The 15,654-nt window shown below is 29.9% G+C and overlaps 1 protein-coding gene across 4 annotated transcripts; it reads left to right on the plus strand.

Moving 5' to 3' along the window:
- Nucleotides 1-6,788: 6,788 nt before the first annotated feature.
- Nucleotides 6,789-13,681, plus strand: LOC124826241 (putative WRKY transcription factor 57). 4 transcript variants are annotated; one of them, XM_088111059.1, is made up of 6 exons: nucleotides 6,789-7,393; nucleotides 9,029-9,070; nucleotides 9,156-9,299; nucleotides 9,987-10,389; nucleotides 11,849-11,900; nucleotides 13,167-13,681. In XM_088111059.1, exons 1-4 carry the CDS (start codon nucleotides 7,050-7,052, stop codon nucleotides 10,372-10,374), a joined length of 918 nt encoding a protein of 305 aa, XP_087967185.1. In that variant the 5' UTR covers nucleotides 6,789-7,049; the 3' UTR covers nucleotides 10,375-10,389; nucleotides 11,849-11,900; nucleotides 13,167-13,681. The 4 variants fall into 4 exon arrangements, with proteins under 4 accessions (XP_087967185.1, XP_087967184.1, XP_087967183.1 ...); XM_088111058.1 differs by lacking the exon at nucleotides 9,029-9,070 and having other exon boundaries at nucleotides 9,141-9,299; nucleotides 13,213-13,681; XM_088111057.1 differs by lacking the exon at nucleotides 9,029-9,070 and having other exon boundaries at nucleotides 6,790-7,393; nucleotides 9,141-9,299.
- Nucleotides 13,682-15,654: the final 1,973 nt, after the last annotated feature.

Raw genomic sequence — 15,654 nt, forward strand, 5'->3', positions numbered from 1 at the left:
AATTTTGTTTTGTTATTTTAAATGCTCTTAATTTGATTCCATTATTTTACATATTTTTAATTTGATCCTACTTTTTTTACATTACAAAAGGTTACGTGTAGATAACATAAAGAACGGGGCACCTCTGATAATTTATTAACAACACATAATGTGAATAACAATGAATATATACGTATTACTCTGATAACATTCTCACTCCCAATTTGATGTAATAGATTACATTTTCATTTTTCTTAAATGAGATAAAATTAAACATACTTAAAAAATAAACAAAATTAAAAGAAAAATCATCCTAATAATGGAAAACAAATTAATCCTAAAAAGTATTATTAGTGAACATGTGGATGAACTTATTAGATAATTTCGATTAACTAGTATTGGATGATTAAATCATGATAAATAAAGGTAAATTTGGATCATTACTTGACTCTTATAAAGATGGAAGTCCATTTAAGAAACTATATAAATAAATCATGTCAAACATTTAATATTATTGCATCTTCAACACTTATTGTATTTAACTAAAATCAGCACTTACTTTAATGTTGAAATACATTGTATAGGTAACCAATCAAATAGGCACCAAAAGAACAAATAAAGAGGACTATCGATATAAAGTGGAAAATTAAGAGTAGTCAAATCGATTCAACAGAATAATTAGAGTTGCAAATAAAAGTCAAACCATCTTATAAAAGAATATGATGGATCATTTGAGTAATTGATCAGTCATACACATAACATGATTACAAATATCTGTGAAGATTAGCACATCAACTTCGTAATCGCGTAAAGAGATGATCGGACCATAATTAGGCCACTAAAAGTTTATTAGTGTTTGTAAGGAGTCCAAGTGAGGTAGTTAGCATTACTGATTGATACATTTAGTATCGAAATAATTGAATTTTTTTGATTTAAACATCAGAGTATTTTGTATGTATAATCCAAACTATTGTTTATACAACAAAGAGTACGCAAAAATAGTGAAAGTTGAGAATCAAAATACTTAAAAGTTATTAGTTTGGTCCAATAGAAACAATAATAAAAAAAAAAAAAGGTTTCTTTCCTTGATTTGTTGTTTATAGAATCTTTGAAATAATTCATGCCCTAGTCAACTAATCAACGGATTTGTCTGTTATATATTCTTGAGATGATTTATGTAAAGAAATTTGAATTTATACGCACGAGAATGAAAAATTGAAAAGGCATTGTTTTGGGTTTGAAAAGGGTATATACCTACTTAGTGTAGCTAGTAATATGTTAAGCCTATTTGAGATGAAATATAGTGTGTGCAATCCCTATCTCCACGGGATATGTTATTATCACAAATCATATCAATAATAACTTGTTTAATAAATATAAAGTACCTTGATAGTGATTTAAATTAAGTTCAAATTCTATTTTCAAATATGTAGATATATCAAACGGTTTTTTTCAAATTAATTCATAAACATGGTAAAACTCACGCGTGTGCATTTATATCATTTTTAATTCCAAACAATTAATTTCTTTTAAAAATTATTAGATTTAAGTAAACAGTTTAATAGGAATAAAACGAGATAAAATAATTATTTATTAAAACATCACTAAAAGAATAAAAATAATAAAGTAGCTATTTTATTTTAAAGAATAATTACTTAAATAATAAAATTAGAAGATATTATGTACACTAAAAAGAAATGAATCCCCTATATTAATGATATAGATTATTATGATATGAATTTCCAACCTAATAATCATGCAAGACCAGAAATTTAATTTTAGATAAAAACTAAGTAGATTTTTTGAGAAATAATGAACTCAAATTTCTCACAAGACATCCATCATAATAATAATAATAATAATAATAATAATAATAATAATAATAATAATAGTAATAATAATATTTAAAATAAACGCTAATTAGTTGGTCAGTTTTTCTTTTCTTTAAACTAAGAATATATATGTTTCTTTTAGGATTTAACATTACATGTTCATTTACAAACATGACAGGTAAACGAAATGTTAAAAATTATCGTAAAACATTTATTTATCATTACAATAAAATATCATATTATCAACACAATTATATTGACAAACAAAAAAAATAATGGGTAAACGTTATTTTATTGATAGATTTTATTCAGAAAAAAAATTGTCCAAACAGAATTTTTCAATAATTTTAAAATTTTACTTACCATCGAAAGTATCTGTTTATAACATTTATTGGTAAATTAAAATTTTTCTTATTGACAAATATTATTGTTAATAAATTTTGTTGGTAAAATGAATGTTAAAGTTTATATTTTAGGTTTTTTTATTATATCATAGTCAAATATGTTGATAACTTTGTTAATGATTTTTTAAAAATTCATTGATAAATATGTCGGTAACTAAAATTCTTTTAAAATTTTTGTTGATAAATTTGTCAAAATTTGATTTTTATTTTGAAAATTGGTTGATTATTGTATTTTTTAAAATTTATTGGTAAATTTTAGGTAAAATAAACTTTGATTTTTTTTTGTCAAATTTAACAAAAATATTTGATATAAATTAAACAGTGATGAATTAGAAGAAGAAAGTAAGAATAAAGAAATATAAGAAGGAGAAAGTGGAAGAGAAAAAGAGAAGGAAAAGTAGGAGAAGAAGAAAATGTGACATAAGTTAAAACGACAATTATGATAGCAATTATGAAGAAGAAGGAGGAAAAAAAAGAGAAAAAAAAAATAAGAAAATGAGAGGAAGAGGAAAAGAAAACGAAATTGCCATATTTCCAACTTTTATCAATAAATTAAAATTTCAGAAATAAATACTAACAGATAATTATCAATCGATATAAGTCATTGTTAATTTCTGACAGATTTTGATCATCCATAATTAAAAACAAATAATTATTGGTAAACTTTTTTTATTATTTGTAAATTTTGTCAACGAACATATAGTTTTTACAGCTGATAAACCATCAAATATATTTTGCTATATCAATAATTTTTTTATTATTAATAATTTTTTTATCGTCGATAATACCAGATTTCATTATAATGAATCCATTATCCACATAATTTAATTTTTATATCTTTGAACAAATTACATGTCAATTATTTTTCTTACAACAAAAATTAGTTGAACTTGAATTGATTGTGAGTTTTGTTCTTACTTCTCAAATTCTAGATTGAGTGTGTAACCATACTCAACTCTAGAGAGTGAACAACAACCATCTTAGATCAAGAGACTACACAGCGAGCCTTGACCAAGTCAGAGCAAAACTAATCCAATCGATTTAAACCATTGTTGCTAATTTCATGAATTATGTTCATATTTGATTTTCACTTCAATTCTTGTTTTCTGATTGTTGTTTTTGCTTGTAATATGTTCCTTTCACTTAGTTTAACATGAGTGCACTTTCAATTCACAAATTAAACACAAAAAATACAAATTCAAAAATTCATAGTTATTTTAGTTGTGCGCCAATGTTTCTCATTAGTTTTAGGTTTTAGATTTTCGAATTATAAGTTTTACTTAATCATTTTGCTTCATTTTAGTTTTTATATTCAATCGGTATTAATTATAATATTTCTGCAATTAAGATAAGATTGTTTATAAAAATTAGAGCGTTTAACAATTTGAAATTTTGAAATTTAACGAATATATTTAATCAAATATTTCTTAGAAAGAATATCATCTGAATACACTAATATTTTCTCAAAATTAGATTGTCATTGAATTGTATTAGAAAGTGGATTTTAAACCTAACTCAACCCTATAAAACTGGTCTGTAAGGTGAGGTTTGCACCGGTCTTATCTTTAGTCGATGTGGGACTTCCAACACACCTCCTTCACGTCGAGGTATAGACAGCTCGTGCGTGATAGTAGAAATTGGGTGGTCCGATAGTGGCCCGATACCGGGTGGAATAGAAGAATAGAATGTCCACATAGAACTAGCTAGGATATGCTCTAACCATAGCTGCGATACCATATTAGAAAGTGAGTTTTAAGCCTAACTCAACCCCACAAAACCGGCTTGTAAGGTGATGTTTGCACCGGCCTTATCTTTAGTCGATATGGGACTTCCAACAAATTGATTCTTGGTTTTCACTGTATTATGTTAAGAGGGAAAAACATTTTCACATAAATTCTGGACAACAAAAAGTTATATATATAATAACCATATCAGTTAGTTGCTGTTATCAGACAATGCATAAAATTAGTTTATACAAAATTCAATTTTAATCAACATATACATTTATTTTATATATATAAAAAATACTTATAGGTAAACTTGCGTATACATTTTCCTAACATAATTAGCTGCGTGTTTATTCTAAAACAATGAAAAATCAGCTTATAATTATCATATGTCAATGTAACTAAAGATTAAAGTGACACCACACAACCAATCCTACTAAGGTGTCCATTGAAATTGCACTAAACAAATGCAACACTCAATTAATTACTTTATCTTTTTGAAATCAAATTTAATAGTTATCTTAAACCATTTATTAATAACTCTACTTCATATAACATTAAATTATCAACAACAATAATAATTATTACTCCTATTAGGAGTTTTGTTAGGAGAGATGAAGTGAGTTTGCTGCAAAATATTTCTCAGGTTAATTTCTTTGACCACTACTACAATGAAGGTGTTAGGCTACGGTAGTTTATTAAACTATAGTATATATAATTAAAAAGTAGACTTTAAGTCTAACTCAACCCTATAAAACTGGCTTGTAAGGTGAGGTTTGCACCCACTTATATACTATAAATTGGCCTTATCTATAGTTGAGGTAGGACTTCCAACACACTTCGCTCACGCCGAGGTATATACATATCGAGCGTGAGACTAGATATTAATAAGTGGTCCGATAATGGTCCGATAGCGGGTGAAACAACATAGCCAACAAACATAGCTAAGATAGGCTCTAACTTTAACTTTGATACTAAGTTAAGAAGCAAAATTTAAGTCTAACTCAATCCTACAATATCGGCTTGTAAGTTGAGGTTTACACTCACTTATATACTATAAATTGGTCTTATTTCTAATCGATGTAGGAGTTCCAACAAAAACAAATATTTCGCCTGTCATGTTGAAGAAAATGTTTCACATCATTTTTTTTTTATAAAATAGAGAAACAAAACAGATATAAAATTCAGTTTAAAAAGTAAAACACAATTTTCTTAAAATAATTAACATAGAAGAATTAAAATCTTCTAATTACAAAAACAGTTATTTAAAAAAAATTTGAAAGCATACATTCGATAATTTTAAATGCAAATTGTAAATCTAGTTCTTACATCCCGTAACACTTTGGTTTGTCTTTAAAATAATCACATTTGCCCCCACATAATTGATTGACCAATTAGTGATTACGGCTAAGATAATACCGATGGTAAATTTTTCCAACCAAACCAAAAATAGAAAAAGAAGGCAAGTAGTATTAATAAACTTTTACTATATTAAAATACAGAAATTTAATTTCAATAATTAAATGTTTAATTTCACTTTTATTACTATATCTTGAAGTGTACTTCGTAAATTCTTTAAGTTTTTGTCCTCATGGTATTTTTTTTTTCATGCATCATATCAACTCTATATTTTGAATATTTTAATTTCATTTATTAAAAAAAATACACTAATCAATAAATATAATATATCTGTCTTTTTAATATAACAAAGGGACAAATAGTGAAATAATTAACTCGTTAATATAGAACTAAAATCACATCAACAATAATATATTATTTATAACAACTTAAACTAAATTAAGATAAAAACAACATATCATTCATTAAAGTTAAATAAATATTTTTTTCTATATTACTTTCAAAATTTGTGTTTCGTCCTTAAATTATATTATAGTAATTTCTTCTTTGCACTAAAGTCACGTAAAACATTATATTCAACAAATTTACATTGTAAACGAGAGATGTTTTACGTAGCTTTTATAGACAAAATATATACATATATAATTTAAACACAATTTTTGAAATAATTTATGAAAAAATATCTAATTTATTTAAGAAATAATGTAAAAATTATGAGGACTTTAATGTAATTTGATTTCTTATGATAAAGACAAGAGATAAGCTGCATATAATGTATAGTATATAACAGGGAGAATAATATAAGATGGCAAAATTTCTGATTTAATTGTAATTATCATGAAATTCCTTGTCTTAAAGATCTGCGAGGGCAATGTAATTTGGCCTTGCCTGGGTGACTTTATCATTAGGTCCATTTATTGATTAATTTAAAGCTTTTTGTAAATGGGTGCTTCTATCTCTAACACGAATTATCCTACGAAATAGTAGTCTAGGGTTTGGTTTCCCCCATGAAAGGAACCTTCTTCCACAACTTTTGGCAAGGTATAAAACAACTTCATAATTTAACCATGGTGTATCCAAACAAAATGAACAAAAATGTCATAATAAAAAGGAATTTCATAATTTATAAAATAATGATAAGGTGAGACATATTTATATTTATTTAACATATATTATAAAAATATATTTATTTAACATATATTTTAAGCATGTGAAAAAGAGAGAGGTTAAAATACAAAAAAAAAATGGCTGAATGAAAAAGGTAGTGCAACAAACAAATCCTAGTTGAGGGAAAGAAACTATGAGCAGGAGGGTCCAATCATTCATCCGGGTGTGACCACTTTCTTTCTTGTTACCTTCTTACAATTAATTAGCGCTCATCTTTCTAACTTATCTCATTTATTTTCCTTTACCATGTATTTATTTATTTATTAAATAAATAATTCAAATATTCTTTTATTTATTTAAATAAATGAAGAAAAAAAACTTAGTTTTCTTCTTCTCTCTCCTTGACTGTGCACTGACGAGACAACGCTCTCAAACGCTTCATAAACTTCAAAAACTACGCGTCCCTTCCTCTTCTTAACCAAACCCAAACAAAAACCCTAAGTTTCTCTCTCATCTCTCTCTCTCTCTGCACTCTCTCTGTGCGTTTGCTCTTCGAAATTTGCAGGATTCGATTCCAGTTTCCTTCAACGTAGATCGCGTGTTTTCCTTCGCACTGTGAAATTCGAGCGGGCAATTCATGAATGGAAGACAAGGACGGAGCAACCTCCGATCCCGCCGCGGTTGAGTTTGCCGGCGACACGAGTTGGACATTCGCCGCAGATGGCTCAGACGCTGCCTACTTGTTCTCCGGCGATGGAGAGCGAAGCGTACTCAGGGAATTCGGGTGGAACCTCGAACTGGACCAGTTGAACCGGATCGGCACCGACGATGGATTGTGGATGCCGGTTCAATCCTCTCTGACCTGTTCGATTGAACCGGCCGCTGCTGCATCGTCGCGGTCGAATAACCAGTCGGTGTCGTCGAGCTCCAGTGAGGACCAGCCGGAGAAATCCACCGTCTCTGATGAGAAACCGCCTGAGATACCGTGAGTTCGCGAAAACGCCAAAAAAAAATGAAAAAGATAAATAACTTCACTGCTTTCAACTTTGCTTAACACTTTCCTGCGTGCGTGGTGAAAACGTAATTAACGTAAATTTGTGGTGGAAAGTTTAATAGGAATAACTGAAAATTTCCACATCAACGAAAATCACAATCGAATCAACTTGTGGTTTGTTTGTTTGTATGCACCATATTTTATTTTATCATATTCTAGTTTATTCCTTTTTTAATTTTTTATTTTAATTTACTCGAGTCAGTGCAATTCCCTGACAGTACAACCAGGAATCTTCTTCCCAACCAGAACATTTGTAACTGACTCAAATTTTTATTAGTTGCGTTTAGCAAATTTCTAGAATTCATGGGAGGAAAATAAAGTGAAGGGGTGTAAAAAGGAGAAAAACGGATTGCCTTTTCGGTTGTGCGAAGTTTTTCAGCCCACGAGCATCGCCGTTATTGCGGCGGAAATGGCGTGCTTCTAAGCTATCCAAGGCTCGCAGAGTGATAATAATTTAGTGGTGTTCATTGTTTTCGTATTATTATTGTCATTATTACACTTTGTTTTGATGAGAGTTTGAATAGTCAATGAAAGAAAAAGAATACCATAAAATAAAATGGAAAGCAAGGGTGGGTAATTGGGCTCCACTTTTCCTTTTTTCTTTATTTTGTTAAATGATTTATGCTTGCACACACTGCTCTTGAATTTTTTTGGGCATTAATAAGATTCTAACCACTTGCAGCTTTTTTGGTTCAAATTACGTGGTCATTTACCATTCGAATATAAATAACAGGGATTTTGCTTTCTTAGTATGATGCTTATTCATTTCAGTGTTATGTGGAAGCATTGCATTAATTAGCATTTTGTGCTTGTAATTATCTTGTATGCAATGCAATTTTATGTAAGTTGCCTATGACGTAATTGTTCTTCCCCTAAATATTGATTGCGTGTTTTCATTACAAGGCTTGTGGTCCATATTTTATGTGAATTATTTTCTAATTAAAAGAAAATTAATGTTCATTTAGAGCCCAGTTATACGTACAAAGGTGGTGTTCGTCGTATTTATGGGATGATTACCATGCAGAACTATTTTTGTGTCTTTTCCCCCCCTGTGAAATGTGGATCTTATTGTTTTGGCATTGCACAAAATGTATGACTTTAATGATGATTTGAAAAATCTGAATTAACACAAATGAGGCTTTTAGTGGAATTGTGATCAATCCACAGCCTCTACTCAAATTTTCTTCCAATTTGATTGCTTGTTCTCTGCGCATTTAACATATGGAATTTGAAAATTTTATAATATATATTTTTCTTCTTTCTTATCCATTTTATTTATTTATTTATGTTAATAGGCTTCTTCCCTCACGTGTATTTATTTATTTTTTGAGAGATTATTACCTGTTAAAACTTATATTATTGTATTTACCCGAATTGCCTTATCTTAGTTCCTATTGCCTCATGATTTGGATTATTGCTTCATGGATGTTTATGAAACCCAACAGATGACCAAGGACTATATAATCTTATCATTTCCCAGCATTACTTTTTAAAACAGATACTCTCAAATTACATAAAAATGGTGCAATCATTCTTGATTTCTCTATACAATTTAACCGTGTGTAGGATTGATGATGGACAGAAATATAAAATCTGTTCCTGGTTTAGGTTAGGACATCCTTTTTCTTTTTCTTTTGATGATTTCTGTATGCTGCTTTATTCTGATATAAATTGTAAGTGATGTATTTTGTAGGATTAAAGGTAAAAAGAAGGGGCAAAAGCGAATACGGCTGCCACGGTTTGCATTTATGACCAAGAGTGAAGTTGATCATCTTGAGGATGGCTACAGATGGCGGAAGTATGGTCAGAAGGCAGTTAAAAATAGCCCATTCCCTAGGTTTACAGCTACCTTGACATCAACTTAAATTTTAATTTTATTAAAAAACTATCATATACAGTTGACTATTTTGTGGCCCCTTTGCCTTTAGTTAAAATTTCGTTTTTGTTAAAGAAAACACATGATGTAGTATTGCTATAAAACACTTTTGAACCTTCAGACGTGGTTTAGAAATAAAATGAGATAAAATGGAAATGAGAGAAAAAAAAGAATTATGTGAACTAACAGCATGCAATGCATGTATATTACCAAATTCATTCACTTATGCTATCAGACATACATTTTCACATTATATATTATATTGATTAAGAACTACTATAAATTACAATTTTTTCTTCGTAGATTTTACCTTTTATAGTATTTTCATTTATAGATTCTAAAAGATTTTAAATAATAAATATGAGCAAAAGATTGTTAAATAGTGTGTTAACACTCCTCTAACATGGGAATATATAAATAACAATAACCATGAAAAACCAAGATGATTCCAAACAATATAGTGTTTCTAATTCAATATATCTATATTTTCGATGGATAGGTCAGGTGAAATATTATTGGAAGCCGTCGATGTATACGTCTTTGTGCAAAACATTTTGAAATAAATTGGCAGTGATAACTGCATCAGAAAAGCTAACTGACAACATTGCACTGATTAATTATTATGATGCATTTATATTTCTTTTGCAGGAGCTACTACCGCTGCACAAACAGCAAATGCACGGTGAAGAAGAGGGTTGAACGCTCTTCCGAGGACCCAACGATTGTGATTACCACATATGAAGGTCAACACTGTCATCACACCGTTGGATTTCCTCGAGGGGGAATCATTTGTCACGAGGCTGCTGCCTTTGCGGGCCAGTTGGCTCCTATGTCACAGTTTTATTATCCAATTCATTCACCCAGAGAGACTAATAATATAAATACTCTCAGCTCCATTTCTCCGCCATGCCAAGCACAGGATGATGCATCTGGGGGATCCAACACTGTAATGCCAGCTGATGCGTCGTCACTGCAGCCTCCCACTGATGAAGGGTTGCTTGGAGATATTGTACCTCCGGGAATGCGTATCAGATGAGAGAATAATTTCATGGTATAACTCACTGGATCTTTTCTCTCAGTTCATTTATTTATAATTTATAGAACCATTAATAAGGTTGAATTTTAAACAGATTTCACATATGATTTTTATTACGCCTTTCTCAACACTAATAATTTTAGTTTTTATAATTTATAACAAACTACCCATATTAAAACTGCTTTTGTTTATAATTATAACAATTAATAAAGAATAAATTATTTTCATATACGTACCTTATTATGATATTTTTAATAATCATCATTCATTATGATAGTTAAAGCTTTTCATTATAGTTATCATTTTATTTTTGTTATCATAAAAAAAAGGACATACTTATTTTTGCGCACTTTTATTTCCAATAATAAATATTAAAGATTTGATCCAAATACACCTTTTGCCAAATGCATTTGTAAGTTTATTTAAAGGAGATTTACCAAAACTAAATTCTTTTTACAAATAACTTCACTTTTTTATTTCAGTTGTGGAAATAAGGGGGGAAATTGTTTATATTTTCATAAATAAGAGGAAAATGTTATTTAAAAGTTAGCATGTAAAAAAAAAGAACTCTATTTCTAGAGATTTTACAAATATAATTATATTAGAAAGTGAAGTTTTAAGCCTAATTCAACTCACAAAATCGGCTTGTAAGGTGAGATTTGCACCTTACTTATATATTATAATTTGGCCTTACCTCTATTCGATGTGAGACTTCCAACATACTCCTTTCACGCCGAGGTATAGACATCTCGTGCGTGATAGTAGAAATTGGATGGTCCGATAACGGTCCGATAGGGAGTGGAATAGAAGAATAAAATGTCCACTTAGAACTCATTAGGATAGACTCTAACTATGACTTTGATACCATATTAGAAAGTGTATATTTTATAACACAAAAATACAATTTAGCAATTAAACTTTTAAAATTATTGTGAACATTATTTTTGAAGGTTACATTTTAAGTAAATAAAAAGTGAAAAGTTTTTGTTGAAAAATTATTTCATATTTACATAAACAAAGAAATATATAAAATGACATTATAAAGGTATTTTTTTTAGGTCATTAAATCATAAAAGAGTGCCTTTAAAAGTGATTAGTTGTGATTAGTACCTTTAAAAGTGATTTGTTACTGATCGAACATTGTAAATTTTTCTAACTTATCGTTGCATGAGATTAAAGGGTGAAAAGTATTGTATCATTTGTTGGTCTAAATTTCGTTATGAGTTTTTCATTTAGTATCTTGAACACTGGAAGAATGATCGGAGTCAACAATGAAATAACATATTCATATTCCTCATTTAATGAGAGTTAAACCTTTAGCATGATATATGGGTCGGCTGATATATTTTCTTCTTAAGATCTGCTTTCATGTGGTCATGGCACACGCATTATTACCATCATAATGCATATCTTTAATGGCTACACACTTCTCTGGCAGAACCTCAATTATATTGACTAATGATGTGGTTTTCAGGAGCACTAGACATCTTAGGTTAAAGTATGATTGGAGACAAAGGAATTCAAAGGTGAGCCTTTCATTAGTCTTCAATTGACTGCTTTTAGTGCCCTTAAAACTTTACAGAGCATTGAAACCTTTTCTTTTTCCAGATTAAAAAATAGTGATTAGTCTTTTTTTTTTCAGAAGAAATATAGAGTGGCTTTAGAATTATTTATTGTTAAAAGATTATGTTTATTTTTTTGTGAATTACAGTTGTAGATTCAACTTTTTTATTAATATTTGAGTGTTATAAGATTAATTTGAAATCTTTGAAAAAAAAATAAAAGATATTGTCGGTTATAACTATCTCTAACACAATATTAACGAAAAGAATTTTTGATAAATTCTTTTTTTACGGGCCTTGAATTGTTTAATCTTCTTTAAGCTCTCGACTTTTTTCTCGGAAAGTCAGCTCCGCATGACATATCTGTTTCTCTTTATTGGGCAGATCAAGAAACTTTGTTAGGTCTTCATCTGTCTTTCAAAAGCCAATCCGATTAAATATATATGCACTGATAATATAAAATTTGCTATCTGTCACTTTCAAAGAGAACATGACATGTCTCTTGCAGGAATTTCGTAGGCTTATATATATCATACCTACGAGGGTTTCTTGCTTGTATATTATGGTTGAAATTGTTATTGTTATTTAGCACCTCCACAATTACAGATATCTGTTTATTTGGCTTAGTTAGTCACTATTAGAGGTGCACCGTACGCGTATACTGTTACGGTTGGTGATAGCTATAGATAGGTCCCGGGGCTTCGTTAGAAGTAGAAAGAGAAAAGGAAGGGAAAGGAAAACACACTTTTAGAGGTCAGGTTGACAGGTTGCATGATTGTCGCATCAGATCAAGTTGCTGTCAGATATTACCCATAACGAGTCGTATACGAGTTAAATGTGAGTGGCTCCTCTCTATATGATTGTGAGCTAACAACTAAGTCTAGCACGAAGGCTTAGCTTTCCATGGCATGATCGTGAATTAAGATTTGATTTTCTGTTTGAAAAGATGCAAAATTTAATATTTCACTTGGTCTCAGAAATATTTGTCTTGGAAGGAAATACAGATAAAAAAAAAGTTGTTAGCTAGCTTCGTGTCGATATTCTTGACACTTTATTAGGTTTGGAAGTGGAACCCGATCCATAAATTCTTTTCCTTTACCTTGTATTTTGTATATATTGACTTATTATTTATATATTGAACCAGTGTTTTTTATTCTTGATGTTGAGTTGACTCAGGAATCCATGCAATAATGCATGACATTGATCAATCTAAAATGTCTCGTTATCCAGGTTTTGTATTTGATGGGCCAATAATCGTTGCTATGATTTGATTCAGCTGATGATGGGTAGAGGAGCAGAGAAAATGCATGGACATGCATGCATTTTTGTTTCCTGTACACTCTGAACAAGTAGGCCACAAGCGGCATCAATTTTTTCCTTTAGCAGGAAGTCCCTTTTAGCCATATATTGTCTCGAGAAGCGAATATAGTATTTATGCATGGGTACCTTACAACCTCGGTAGCAGGTAATTATCTACATCTACCTTGGGTCATATATTTTGACCATGACGAAGTATCATTCATTTAGTGATAGTTATTATGTATGTACACAGTTATTAGATTTTTATTTAAGCAAGAGCCAGTGTATATTAAGGAAGCTCTTTTTGAACTAAAAATTCTCCTTGAGATTGTACAACATGTATGAAACCTAAGCAATTCGTAACCCATGTAAAAGTAGATATTTTGTCCACCTAAGCACACAAGTTTTGTTTTATGTATGAAATTATTGTAAGTAAGTGGGATTTATGGTGGTGGTGTGTTTTGAATAATATTGCGTGGTTATTAGACATTAATGGTTGATAATGTACGTGGCGTTGAAAAAGATAGGGCAACGGTTAATAGGGATGGTGGTGCGCAATCAGTTGCGTGGAATTCGAGATTGCTTGGGAGTCGGCAGGCCACGTTACTTTATGCCACTCACCTCACTCAACTTTTCGCTTTCCACTCCTTTCTTTTTCAGATTTCACCCTTCCTTTTTTTCGTTTACATGCTTTTCCTTCTTTACTATTTCTTCTCTTTTACGCTCTTCTTCCCTTCGCCATTATAATACCATATTTCGATCATATCTTATACACATACATTATTTTTATTTCATCCCCAAAGCATCTTTAAACAACTCAATTATACTTTCTTTCGAGGTCCATGCTCTCTATTATATGTTCAACATCATATATTTTTTTTCTCCTTTACACATTTTACAACTGTTCAAGTTTTTTTTTTTAAATAATTTGTCACCTTTACCTATTATATTGTTACTCACCAAATCTCTACTGATTTTTTTTAATCTTTACATTTTTTTATATACTACAAGAAGAATTGCAGTTAGGATCCGTTAAAGCATTAGACGCTAGTTGCATGAAATACTGATAGTCTCCTAAAGCATGAGATATTAGTAGCGTTGGCTAAATCCATGCTTTAAATGACGTATAAATTTCATATTAATTTGTTATTCGAATAAAGTGTCAGATTAATGTACTCAAAGCTATAAAATTTAACATTTTATTTTAATATAATGTTGATTAAGCCGACCTAAATGAAGAGAATAATAAATAAATTAATTTTACAGTCAAAACAAAGAGAAAAAAAATATAATATACGTACATATTTGTTTCTAATTTTAGGTCTTTTAGAGATATAAGTGGATTTTAAAATAAGATTTTATTTAGGTCCAAACGTACAATCTCATGAAGAAGGAGGTGTCACATATGGAAGGCAAAGGATAACAGTGCAACAAGCATTTTTAAAGTAATTTTTCATAGTAATTTTTTATATTGGTTAAAATTCATTTAGTATAAAAAAGTAGTAGAGTTTCTAAGATTTTTTATACCGATTCTAGATTTAACATAAAAAATCACGTGATTGTAAAACTGTAATAAATTATAAAAGTGTTCTATATTGGTTGGACCTAGATTAACATCGAAAATGTTACGGTGACAAAACTGTAATAAATTACAAAGTTTTCTATATTGGTTGTACCTATAATTGATATAGAAAGTGACATGGTGACAAAATTGTAATAAATTACAAAGTCTTTTTATTCTTGTTAGACGTAGATTTGATATAGAAAGTGACTTTTATACCAATTTGTCAATTTAATCGGTATAAAATGTTTAATTCTTTTTCACAACTTTTGCACCTCACCTCATTAGGTTATGTATTCATCATCACTTTGAGCCCCTTTTCCCTTCTCTAGTGAGTCGCCTTCTCATTTTGGCTCATTCACTATCCTCGTTCTCGCATTGCTAAATTCCTTCTCGTTCTCGTCGTGTTTGGGCGTTCACAATTCATTGTTGGTGTTGTGGTGTGGTGTTATGGTGTCGTTGTTGCGTGGTTCGGTGTCGTCGCCATTACATTAAATCTAAAATGTATGTCTGTGTGTTGGTTATCTGAAATTTTGTCAAATATTTTGGTGTGGCAACATTGTGTTGTGGTTAGTACCACTATCATCGTTGTTCGAGTTGAGCCTTATACTTTCAACAAGCCGTTGAGCTTGTAGCTATTTTCCCCCTATGCTTACAATGAGAAACTGAAAGCACTGAAGTAAATAATTAGTTTGGTAACTTGTTAATACAACTTAGGTGATGTGCAATTTATAAGATCAATTTCATATCTCACATGTATTATGTGAATGATTTGTTATGGTATACTTATTAGGAACCCTTATGGAGGAGTTGGTGTTTAAGGCATGCATGATACCTTTACTTTTGTGTGGAGGATTT

The sequence above is a fragment of the Vigna umbellata genome, chromosome 3 (genome assembly GCF_029865625.1).
Source record: "Vigna umbellata cultivar VRB3 chromosome 3, Vumbellata_1.0, whole genome shotgun sequence".
NCBI classification, from domain to species: domain Eukaryota; kingdom Viridiplantae; phylum Streptophyta; class Magnoliopsida; order Fabales; family Fabaceae; genus Vigna; species Vigna umbellata.

Bases quoted from the DNA above. Each gene is read 5' to 3' on its own strand.
- LOC124826241 (XM_088111059.1), top strand. From the start codon at position 7,050: ATGGAAGACAAGGACGGAGCAACCTCCGATCCCGCCGCGGTTGAGTTT. The intron at 7,394-9,028 runs GTGAGTTCGCGA...AACCGTGTGTAG, and splicing joins GAGAAACCGCCTGAGATACC to GATTGATGATGGACAGAAAT. The intron at 9,300-9,986 runs GTTTACAGCTAC...TTTCTTTTGCAG, and splicing joins AAAAATAGCCCATTCCCTAG to GAGCTACTACCGCTGCACAA.